The sequence below is a fragment of the Oryctolagus cuniculus genome, chromosome 1 (genome assembly GCF_964237555.1).
Source record: "Oryctolagus cuniculus chromosome 1, mOryCun1.1, whole genome shotgun sequence".
Taxonomy (NCBI): domain Eukaryota; kingdom Metazoa; phylum Chordata; class Mammalia; order Lagomorpha; family Leporidae; genus Oryctolagus; species Oryctolagus cuniculus.
This window is the reverse complement of record NC_091432.1, coordinates 94,765,698-94,778,648: the sequence shown is the minus strand read 5'-3', so window position 1 is coordinate 94,778,648 and position 12,951 is coordinate 94,765,698. Positions and strand designations below refer to the sequence as shown.

The 12,951-nt window shown below is 34.4% G+C and overlaps 1 protein-coding gene across 5 annotated transcripts in view; it reads left to right on the top strand.

The window, feature by feature from the left end:
- The first annotated feature begins 120 nt into the window (after positions 1–120).
- Positions 121–12,951, top strand: part of DCUN1D5 (defective in cullin neddylation 1 domain containing 5) — a 30,773-nt gene continuing 17,942 nt past the window's right edge. The window contains exons 1-4 of one of the 5 annotated variants that reach the window (XM_002708545.5): positions 121–539; positions 2,609–2,700; positions 7,496–7,566; positions 7,958–8,049. In XM_002708545.5, the coding sequence (XP_002708591.1) occupies positions 454–539; positions 2,609–2,700; positions 7,496–7,566; positions 7,958–8,049 (341 nt within the window). In that variant the 5' untranslated portion in view covers positions 121–453. Of the gene's footprint in view, positions 540–1,398; positions 1,485–2,608; positions 2,701–7,495; positions 7,567–7,957; positions 8,050–12,951 lie in introns of those variants that run through there. The other 4 variants (XM_051820278.2, XM_051820275.2, XM_070077487.1 and 1 more) reach the window with 4 other exon arrangements.

Genomic DNA, 12,951 nt, shown 5'->3' with positions numbered 1-12,951 from the left:
TTCCGGCACAAAGCAGGACTTCTACCTTTTCCTCGGTTAGACAGCAGGAACCCACCGCCCCTGCGGCTAACCTGGGTCAACTAGAGCCACACCCCTTCCGGCAACCCGCGCGCACGCGTCACTTCCGAATATAAGGGATTCGCATCCGGGTCAGGCTGAGCCGCTTGCTCCCTGTGACTGGCGGAGGTGCCGCGCTGTACGCGTTATTTCCTCTCGGCGAGACCGACCCGCAGTGGCCACCGGCGAGGAGCCACCCCTGTCCCAGCGAAGAAAAAAGAGCAGGAGACCTGGGAACGCACGGCCGCCGTGCGGGGCCGAGCCGGGCCAGCCTGACGACTCTGCCCCTCCGCTTGCTGCTGTATTTGGGAACGAAGTGCCAGCGCTGAGGGGCCTCCAGCAGACATTGACCCCCTTCCCCGGCTCCCCTGCCCACCCTGCCAGGGAGGGCGGAAGATGCCGGTGAAGAAGAAGAGAAAATCCTCTGGGGTGGCAGCGGCAATAGCAGAAGACGGAGGCCTCAAAAAGTGTAAAATCTCCAGGTACCACTTCCACCCTTTCCTTCAAGCTTTCCTTCTTCCTCCTTTGCTGGGCAGCTGGAAGAAAGGGAGTCGGGCCCGGCCTCCCGGTCTCGGGCTGGAGAGGGGTGAGGCCCCCTTTTCCAGCCAGGCGGTAGGTGCAGAACACCGGGAGTCCGCGCCGGAACCGACCTCGTGCTCGCTCGTGTGTGTGCCCCGGCGTTCACGGAGAGCCCGGGGCAGTCTCCAGCATTAGGGGGTGCCTGCCCTGGAGGTGGGGGAAACAGATGCATCTGTAAGCTCCGCTCGTTCCCCTGCCCCGCACTCCCTTCATCCCACCCTCAGCTTTTTAATAGACGTGGAAGTAAAGGGTCGCTTTCAGAATTTCTTTGTAGCTTGGAAGAAAAGAGCGTGAGGAATTCTTGGCTTGACAACTGCTTTGGGGACGGTAGGAAGGAACTCTTAGGCTAAAATTGGCCTCCAGATGTAGTATTCGAAGCCCTAACGGAGACCATCTGAGCTGCAGGCCTTTCATATGGTAGGGACCTCATTTTCTGGAAACGTAATGCCTCCGTCTATTCCAAGTCCTCGTGTGCAGGCTTGGAAACACCCAGAATGCTTTTTGTTCTCTAACATTCAGCACAGTGTTAGTTCTTGGTATCAGTATTAGTAATTTGGGAGCTGTTGTACACCATGCTCGGTGAACTGGAGTTACAGCTCTTTGCATGATAGCATATCCTTGGGGCCTCACAGCAACACCGCATGCTGCAAAAAGAAGCATTGCAATTTAGAAATGAGAGGTGGACTGGACGTTGTTGGTTTTTATTTCCTTTGGGAGTCTTTGTATCAATGGTTGACACCTGATGTAACAATGTCAGATGCCACCATTCAAAGAAGACAGTAGCCAGCATTACAAGGAGGAAATAACAGAGCTTCTCTTACAGAGAGATCTGCTGCTTAAAGTGTGAGGTAGGTAACTTAATCCAGTCTTCACCTTCCTTTTCGCCATTGATTGACTTTTTCCTTCATTATTACTGTGTTTTGGCAAAGGAGACCAAGGAGTATTTCTGAGGCCGTTTAATGTGACACAATTTTCTTACACCTCTTGGTCTAGAGAATTTTTATATGAATTTTATATGAAGGCTCCACGAGCTCATATTTTTGTGAAACAAATTAGTTTTTTAGTTACTCTTAATTTGTGACCATCTTGAGTGTATAAAGTGTCAAAATTATTTAAACCAAACATTAGATTAGCTGAGCTGGCAATGTTACTAGAACTCAGGATATACTTTGTCTCTCGATTTTTTTTTATTATGCATACTTCTTTGACATATTACTCAATTTCATTTCTGTATCATTGTGATAGTGTAATTATTTGAATTTCAAGGTACTCTAAAGTGCATGAAATCCTACAGGCCACTTTGGAATTAATCAACTTTTAATGATTTCATCAAAAAGTGTTGAAAATGATTTTGTCTGAGATTAAGTAGCTTTGGCTGAATTATTGAGACTTACATTAACTTTTAGAGTTTTTGTTTTGTTTTGTATTTTTTCTCAGTCTATGGAATTTAGTATACCTGTAGGTCCTATGTCATTTTTATCTTTAAATGTTTATTTTAGCTTAGTAGATGATAAATGAACAATTCTTAATGTATCTTTTTATTTTGAAATATTGGTCAAGTATCTAAATATACTTTGTAAGATTTTGTTTTCAAATGTATACCTGTTATATACAAATATGATTTCCATATGAATCAGTAGCAGAAACAGAATATAGATTTTACACTTTCCCAACTAACAATCCTGCCTCGAGACTTAGGTTGAACTTCTTTGTGTAGTCTTTTGCAATTTTGGGAGATAATTTCAGTTGATATTTTAGAATTTTATAGTGAGCAAAGCAGCATTTGGGGTTGTTATCCATAAATTTTTACATTTAGACTACTGAATTGGAAGTACTTCAGTTTTTTTTCCCTATAATGTCAACGTCTAAAAATATTTTGTTTACTTTGAATTGCGGTAGTTCTTATTGAACTTAGTTTTTCACTAAGAATTGAGACTTAATAAAAATCTTAGGCATTTGTGTGTTTTCTAAGCTATTGCAGATCCCAACCCCCTGCTAGACTAATAAGTGGAGAGGAACATTTTTCAAGCAAGAAGTGCCTGGCTTGGTTTTATGAGTATGCAGGTAATGAAATTAATGTAAGAAGATACCAGTCATATGCTTTAAAAATTTTTTTTGGTTCATTCATTTAACAAATTGTTTATTACAGGCCTGCTATGTCTTAGTGCTGTGCTGGGATCAGAGCAAGGCTGAGGATTGTGGGTAGGCTAGGAATTTGGTGTCGGTTCAGACTGATATTTCTTTAAATATATATTCTGTATTTATTTAGTGGGAGGATGAATGTGTCAACAGAGACAGATTCACTTATTAATTTATATCTGTTGACTAAAGCAGTATTCTGGAAAACAAAGTACATGAAACGTTTTTCTATGTAATATTTTTTAAAGTTTTTTCTGAATTAAACATTTTTTGAAACTTTGGGGAGATACAGTATAACATTTAAATCTCAAATATATTGTATATCATTGCATTGGCAGACCCTTTAAAGATTATTTATCCTCAAGATACAATATTAGAAACCAAATAGCTTGATATTAATACCTTATGATAAATACTATTTTACAAAGATATACTGTAGGAGTTAATAGAATATAGGAGGGGTAGGTCTTCAAAGAGCTCATGAGAAATATGTAAAATGAATTACATAGATTTCCAAAAAAATTGCCCAAAAATAAACTTAATTCCATTTTCAAAGAACTTTTTGAAGTCTCCTTGTATAACCCAGCATTGAAAGTGTCAAGGGAAGCTACTTGGAGAAGCCAGGTTATTTCAGCTAAATTCTTTAAGTGGTAGATGAAAAGCTCCAGGCAAGACCTTAGCATGGAGGAAAAAGTCAAAGCTAACCCAACATAAATCTGAAGAGTTAAGCAAATACATGAAAAAAGATCTCTTGTTTCCCACTTACTATTAACTTTTTAATAAGCATATAGGGTATTTTTTTTTCCTCTTAGAATGGGTTTGGTCTTCTAGAGATGCTGATTTTAAGAATTTGTTTTTGCTTTTCCTTTTTCCTGTTTCTTTTTCTTATTTGCTTCCCTGTTTGTTGTTGTTATTTTATATCTACTGCTAATCCAAGTTAAGGTTTCAAGTGTACTCTGAACTTGAAGTATAGACTAACTATGAAAATTGAGACTGTTTTTAAAGTGAGGCAGTAACTTCACTACTGGGATCAGCTGAATGATCCCAAATGCATAATATAAAAATTGTTTTGTAGAAGAAAAAAGAATTCTTTCTAGACCAGAAAAAAATGCTATTATTGGCATCCCAAGACAACCACTAACCCAATTTAATTGCAGCAAATTCACTTTCGTACTGACCTCCATTTAAAATGCTGACCCATTATTCACAATGCCAGTTTTACTGGTATGCATGCTACAGAAGCAAAAGATACTATTTTTACTTAACATTGTTGCTAGATAACATAGCAATAATGAGTAATTTTTTTTCTTTCATGCTCACTTGTTTTATTTCTCCTATGAACTTTACTGAGTGACATTAGATTCTAATTGAACATTTCCTCTAGGTGCATTTTTTAAAATAACTGATGTAATAATTATTGCTGTTATTCCAGGAATTGTGCTAAGTATATAATTTTTCTATATAAGACCATTCTGTTAAGCAGTTGATGCTATTCCCATCTTATAAATGAGAAAACTGAAGATTAAATTAATTGGCCCAAGGTTATAAAGTGACAGAGCCATGATCCAACCCATGCTTTTAAATACTTTTTTAAACATGTAAATAGCTAATTTTCATTTTTGCTAAGAAAATGTTAGTATGTGAACTTGAAGTTAACTTACCTGTTTTTCCTTCAATGATTCATTCAATAAATATTCAAGGATTCATTATGAGTCAGGCACCATGCTATGTGTTAAAAGTAGTGAACAAGTTAGACAAGATCCCTACCCTCAGGGTACTTGGCTTCCAGTGAGGAAGATAGCCAGTAAACAGACACGTAGACTGGATAATTACACATTGTAGAGGGTTATACAAGTAGTAAGAATGAAGAGGTTCAGGGATAGAGAGGAAGGAAGGATTGAATGGACTTTCATATAGAGTAAATAGGGAAGACCACTTTGCAGACACTGAGCAGAAACCCAATTGATACGAGCAACCAGTTGGTTGTAAAATGAACAGTAACTGTTCTGTTTTAACATGGAGCTGTCCTTTGCTAAAATGGAGACAGTTATGCCTACTGAAATGTAAAGCCCTTAGCACTGTACTTGGTATATGGCTAGCTCAGTGTCAAATTTACTGATTGCTTTTTACAATATTTTTCAAAATTAACAACCACTCTGTTACTCATGTTGGAGGTATTGTGTTACTGAGCAAATCTTCCCCATCCTCACTCCCACCTCCCAGCATCTCTTATGACTGGTATGGCATTAGGCCTTGTAGATATGGCTGGGAACATTTCTTTGTGGTCATAAAGAAATGGGGAAATTGATGGTGTTTGTTTTCATTTAGTTTTGAAAATTGTATTAGCTGTGTCATAAGACTGGTGGTTTTGGCCTTTCATAAGACTGCTCATGCATTTAAATTAACAAGGATTCAATAACATAATCATTCTTTGATATTTGTGGGGTATTGGTTCCAGGACCCCTGAGGATACCAAGCCCTACAGATGCTCAGGTTCCTTTTATAAGATGATATAGTGTTTGTTTTAATTTAAAATTATCTCTAGATTACTTGCAATACCTAATCCAATATAAATGCTATGTAAATAATTGTAATGCCTTATTATTTAAGGAATAATAGCTAGAAAAATGTCTGTACTTGTTTAGTATAGGTATAATTTTGTTTTTCCTGAATATTTTCCACCTGTGGTCAGTCAAATACCTGGATGTGGAAGGCCAGCTGTATACTCGGCCTATTGTAAGAAGAACCATAGAATGTTTCAGAAAGGGTGTTTTTAAGGTCTCATAAAGAATTTTTAAAAAACGTTTAGAGTTGCATAGTCCTGATACCTTGTGCACTGGTTGAGTGAATTTAACTAGTGGAGTAAACTAAATAATTTCCATTTTACACAAAACCTAGTTACGTGGAAGAATTTATTATACTCAGCCCTAGAGGTTTTACCAAAGAAGTAGTTTTATTGGAAAGACATAGTTCAAAAATACAGTTAACATTATGTAGTCAGGAACGACCAGTGGAATAGACCTTGCTTTAGATCTGTTAATATTTAATTAAAGAAATTCAATTGATGTTTATAGACTATCTGTTTCTGTCATATATATGTTATATATGTTTATATAACTTAATTTGAATTCATTCTAATTGAATTTGAATCACTAATCATTAACGAATCCCCCAGTTTTGGGAAGGAGGGTGGGCTATGTTTTATGTTTTTTGACTGTAACTCTTCAGCTTTCTTTTCTAATTGCTAATGGCAACTTTGAGGACAAGGTTCATTTTGTGTTAGAAAAATGTAGTGTCCATTCTTTTGGTTTAAAAACACTCTTTGTTTTCTTCCATTAAATTTTTAGCTGATTTTTGTTTTTTTCCAACTTTATCTAAGGCTGCACATTCAGTTATGTTTTTAATCAACTTGTTGTATATGTATACTTTTTAAATTACAAAGTTAACTCATTCTCATCAAAACCATTCTCCCAATATTTAGTAGGAAGCAAAGGGCCCTATAACTACCATCCCCTTAACCTCTTAACGTCTCAATACATTGTTAGTACTTACTTAAACCTAATGACACCATTTTACACAAAAAATTAAGATAGTTTTTGGGTATTATGTATTGACATAATTCTAGCAAAATTCTGGATCTCATCTCAGGCAGCAAGAATGGATTGACCTCATTCTGTACAGCTGTTACTATTTTATTAAGAAAAACTATAGGATATTGGCTTTATATTTCACTTATAACCTAATTGTGGTACTATGAAATCCATCTGAGCAGTATTGACTTAGTCTATGGTTTATAAAGCTGAAGTGATTTTAGTCCTTAGGAAAGGAAAATAGAAGCTTTTCTTGGCTACTTTAACAATATTATTTCCGTTCTATATTCCTATTATAGTAAAAACACTTGTGTCATAGTTCATATTACTATAAAATTTGTTTTTTTGTGTATGTGCAGTCACAAAAAAGACCTAGCAATGATTTAATTACTGTATTTTGGAAGTCTGAAAGCAAAATATGTGGGAGCTGATGTATGATGATACTTAGTGCCTAGGGAGTAAGGTAAAGGAGGAGTTAAATACCATTATTTTTGGACAAATGAGAAATATAAACTAGTTGAGAAATTGAACTTTCATGCTTCTACATTAAGGTGACATAACTAATGCCTTGCTGTTCTGTTTTAGAACCAGTATGTAAGGAAAATATCTCTTTCTGTACATATAGTAATTTCCATAAGTTATTTTTATAAAGTAATTCAAGAATAAAGTTAAATTTGAACATACTTCAAAAGGGTAATGAATGATCTGGTTTACTAAGTAGACAGATATTCTCTTTCTGATGACTATATTGAATTGTGCATTGGTTCTGATATATTCTGGTAGATTAAGAATTTCCAGCCTTACGCTTTCTATTCCTGCATTGCCAGCATTTTTATTCAGCATACATGCTCAGTAAATGTTTTCAAGTTTTATACAAAGTAGTAGTTGATAGTAATGCATTGTTTACTGCTTTTTTAAAATTTCTTTAATTTTATATTGTAACGCAGTATTCAGTGAATACTTAAAGAGATTAAATCTTGTAGTGATTATTTATATTTATGTAAGCTCTTCCAAAATTCAAATTTAGTTATTTGCAAAATATGATGTATTCATGGTTGCCTTTAGATATTGACTTATATTTTATGTTGATATTAAATAACAAAATATATGAATTATTTTTGTTTTTGAAGGTCCTGATGAAGTTGTAGGGCCAGAAGGAATGGAAAAATTTTGTGAAGACATTGGTGTTGAACCTGAAAATGTATGTTTTATTTCTAAGTAGAATGGAATATAAATGGGCTTTATCATATTCATAAGTTTGTAAAAATTGAAACACTTTAATGTTGTATGAAGACTTTTTTCATATTTAATATTATAAATTTGCAGTATGGTAGTTTTAAATAGTTTAAGTTGGGCAAGAGTTTCTTGCTACAAATGTCTCTGGTAATACAATAAAAAAGATCTACCTTCATAAACTACCTTTTGAAAAATTAGCACATTTCAATTTCTTTATCGTTAATAACTTCAGAGGTTGTACTCTTTAGTAGTTGAAGGATGGAAATAGTTGTATAAAAATGCTCTCCATGATAAATATAGACATGATTATCTCTATGCTGACTTTTCCCCTATCCTTTATGTTCTGTTCTTTCCAGATTATTATGTTAGTTTTAGCGTGGAAATTGGAGGCTGAAAGCATGGGATTTTTTACCAAGGAAGAATGGTTAAAGGGAATGACTTCATTACAGTAAGAAATTTTTTTAAAAAACAAATTTGATGGCCTTTTGAAGATCTTAATTGATATTTTGTGCTTCATAATTTCCAGGAATAAGGTTTCACCTTAAAATAATTAAATGGGTTTAATCTATAACAATTAGTTTACTGATTGACAAAATTATGTGGTCTTGGCAAATGAATAGTTGCCCCATTTTTCATATTCTATAAGAATGAACCTCAGTGTAGCCCTATTAAAATTCATTGATTCTCTTGGTGAGTGAATTAGAAGTCCCTGACCAGAGCTATTTATTCCCTGGTCGTTTGAGTAACAAAGACTTTCCTGCCCTGAATGGAAGTTTGTTAGTTGGACAGTAGCTCGGGACCTTCCTCTCTCACCTCTAATCTATTTGAATATTTAGCTACAAGATACTTTTATGATTTCTTTTTTTGCCAAATGTATCTCATAAAGAACAAAAGTAGAAATGTTGTATGGCTCCCATGCATTCCTTAGGCATTTTATAGTTGCATATATTCAGTTTAGGATACTGCCTTTGAACATTTTCATAAGTTATAGAACTGCTTCTAAAGTAATTTGATTGTGGCTTTTCAGAGTAAAGTATGTTTACTTTCAGAATCAGTGAGTAATTATGTAACGTAATATTATGTCATGTTCTGAATGTTCATGCAGGGTATTACCAGTTATCAACATTTTAAAATAGAGGAAATAATCTCTAAGATTATAAGCCAAAACTGGGATTTAATTAGCCATGTGGTTTCTTGTGATTATGCTTTTACTTCTTGTTTGCTTGTCCTTATGTACATATTTTTAAAGTATATTTGTTTATGGTACTTAAATTTTATTTTTTAATTTTCAATGTCTAATGCTTAGTAATTCTCTTTGTAAATGAACAATTACATGTACATACTTTATTTTTTGAGTCTAAACTTTGCTCATATGACCCAAATCATAATTTTTAGAATTTAATATGAAATCAACCATTCTGCTTCCATTATTTATAAAAAAAAAAAATCAGACTCAGAGAGGTTATGAAAATATTTGGCAGAGTTCCATAGTTGAGGAATTAGGATCTAGAATTTTAATTTTCTGATTATAAGTATTCATTATTCATATTCTTTTGTATATGAATTAATATTCTTTATAAATAAAGAACCATCGTTAACTTTTTAAATCATACTATTTATAACCAGTGCTGAATTTCATCATACATCTAGTTGTCATAAAATACAACTTAAATACTTTGATTCTGAAATTCTTTGAGCTATTTTATAATAGTTGTAGCGTGGCTTAAGTGTAAGATATTTTACTTGGCATTTTAAGTGCTTTTTCATTCTACTTTTTGTGTATTGTTAGAAGTATTCTTGCTAACAAATGGTTGCATATTTATAAACCAAAAGTTTCTTATTAATGTTTTTGTGCAAATTGATAAATTATAAAGAGCTTATATAACAAAAATATGTAAACACAGAACATTTCTAACATTCTTGAATAATTAATATATAGTTTTGAGTACAAGAACAGAAATTGAGTTGTTCATGGGATGGTTTTTATTAACACAGCTTTCCTGCAGGAACTTCACTATACAAAGTAAAATCAATTATTCAGTACTCAAATTTGCACCAGAGTTTCTCTTTCTTGCATTTGTTGTCCTTTGTCCATCTTCCAATAACAATATTCCGTGAAACGTCAAAGCTACTCAAATAAACAAGCACTTTTGACTGAGAAAATTGTTGTTTTTTTCTATGCTCTTAATTGCTGTAAGAAGTACAAAGTATCTTCCCTCAGTTGACTGAGGTTTGTTTTTACCTGAATCTTCTTGTGGAGACCTTTCTAAGAATAAGGTAGTTTAAAATTTAAACTAAGAGAAACAAAAGAATTGGTATGTCTTTCTTTTAAAATCTAGTACATTCGGTTTTATAAATACAGTCATAAATTATAAAACTTTACAGTCTTAATTTCCCTTCTATATTTTCTTATTTTTCGAGTTTAACTTGGCATCTGATGATCTGTAAATCATCTTAATATAGTTACCTGTTTCAATTAATTAATTTTAACATGCAGAAAACTTTCGTAGAACTATACTAAAGAATAGAAGTGATTTAGTAGTTATACTACTGTCAAGGATAGGGGGCAGTAATAATCGTGATTAATTAAAGTCTGTATGATGTAATGCTTTACACTTTCCAGAGTACTTTACATTCAGGGCTATCTATACAGGCTTTCTATAATGTAATTAGCTCTAATGTGTTAAAGAGTTTGTGGGTATGAATTCATATGTAATTAGATTGGCCATTTGATTAGCTTCTGGAACATGAAATTCCTGTATCCTCTATAGATATTTTGCTGCAAGTAGTTTTTATCTTTGTTTAGTAGTCATATTTCCCTGAAAAGTATATATAATTTTATAATTATATGAAATACCTATAACAATACAGGGTACTGTGCCACTTACTGATGACACAATGAGGCATTAAGACACAGCTTTCACCTCTTAGTTATGTTATGGTAGATCAGAGAAGACATTACAGTATTGTAATAATCTATGTAGAACATGGCAATTGCTGGAGGAGAAATATAAATTGTATATATATATAAATTATATATAAAAATTAATTTTAGCTAAGTACATACGGAAATCTTTATAGGTGTAGCATTTAAATCAGATATTTTTGAGCACAGAAATCATGAAAGATTTTTGGTTATATTATTAATGTTTAAAGGTCATAGGCTCTTCTGAGAATCTTAGATAAATTGTGGATCTTGTCCCCCATTAAAATGCACATATACTACTTGCTGCACACAAAATTTTGCATTGTTATCAGTGGTTATGGATCTTTCTCTTCGTGTAGCTATCTCTTATCTTTTCTGAAAGTTTGGTGTTGAAGCAAGGGTTTATTAGAAAACTGTGAGCATACACCCTTGAAAGGAACCGTACTTGAACATGATAATGAAAGAGGCGAGAGGCTAGCATCTGATAGCAGTCATGGTGACTAAACTGCCTTCCAGTTTATTACAAATTGTACATCTTGTGGTGTCCTTATGGAGTCCTGGACTTTGGAGGTTAAAATGGTCTGGCTTGACTTTCTTTAAGGGGAGAATGGGAAACAGGCCACATGTCCTTTTTTTTGTTTGTTTGTTTTGATGGGGTAGAAGAGCGTAGTAGATGGGATGCTATAGAGTATGTGGTATGGATTGTCATTGATTTAGCATTTGAGGCCCAACTACTAAACACTATTAGCTTCCTTCCCCTCTGCTTTCTCTAGGGTCATCTCATCAATTTTAAAATGACCTTTATCTGCATTTCCAGATACTATTATATGTAGACTGTATTGCTTTGCTTGATCAACCTGATTTAGAGGAATTGCTAAATCCAAAACTTTGTAATTAAATTATTTACATTACATATTAGTGTGTCATAGCACACTTTGGGATTTACTGATTAAGAAGAGAATCTCACTTAGATCTAATACATAAGGAAGCCTTTCCATTTTGAGTGAAGCAGAAATTTGAAAGCCTCCCTTGGTAATCAGATGTTTAACAATACCAGGAAATTAATTTCCAAGTTCTGATGTTGAAATTTAAAACCATTTCTTCCCCTTTTAACCGCAGCGATCTTGGAGAGTGTTCCCTAAAATCTGTGAGATTTTATTTGGTTGTCATTCAAAAACTCTCTTGCTTTCTGTGGTACTCTTTAAATATGATTTCTTTTTAGTTTAGAGGAAATACTCTTTCAGATTTTCCAAGTAATTGGGTACTGTTGTTATTAATTTTCCTGAGTTTATTTTGGAACGTAAAATCTGTGTTGGTGTCAGTGACTGGGTATGTTCACTGTTTTCACTAAATTCATTCAGTCTTTTGATGTGTTTTTAATTGATTTTCCAATCAGGGCATTTTTGTTTCAAAGATTTATTTATTTATTTGAAAGGCAGAGTGACAGAGGGAGAGAGGGGAGAGAAAAAGAGGGTGAGAGAGATCTTCTGTCTGCTGGTTCACTCCTTAAATGGCCACAGTGGCCAAAGCTGGGTCAGCCTGGACAAAGGGAGGAGCCCAGAACTCCATCTGGGTCTCATACATGGGTGGCAGAAACCCAAGCAAATAGGCTATCATGCACTGCTTTCCCAGGCACATTAGCAAGAAACTGAAAAAGAATCAGAGCATCTGGGACTTGAACTGGCACTCTGAGAGGGAATGCTAATGTTAGGCAGTGGCTTAACCTGCTATGACACAACATCAGCCCCTCATTCTGTCTTCATGATATTGATAATAAATATAGAAGCTCCTACTTTTTTTTTCGACTTTTCTCTAAGAGGAAACCATAATTGCCAGTTGGATTATTTCTCTGCTCAGATTGTGTAGACTATTAGGAATGGTGTGATAACAGTTTGGACAGAGGTGATACAGGTGATTTTTAATCTGTTTGCTTCAAAAGGAGTGTATCAAGCAAAGAACTGTGCTAATAATTAGCTTTTGACACATGTATTCTTATTTAATCTTTTTGGTTGTTCTTTGAATTTGTTATTATTGTTGCTGTCTTTTTTAAAAATGAGGAAACAGGCTGCACACAATAAAGGAAATTGCTTAAAGCTCCATGGCTTTAAATGGAGAAGTTGAAATTGTGACTAAAGTTTGTTTGACTTGAAACTTTGTTCTTTGCTTCACTTTCTCTGTCTTAAGCTTGTTGAGGTCACATAAGTAAAATTATTGCTATTTGTATCCATGGAATGGAAAATATTTGGAAAGTATTGTGATTTTCTTGGATTCTGATCTCCTTAGTGACTTCTAAGTCACTGTGCTTTATGACTTTGTTTGATTTATAGTTTCCCATTAACCTTCCTCCACATAGGAGTTTTGTTACATTTATAATAAATGAATATATCACCTACTTAGTGGTACTTTTATTTAGCAAATATTTTT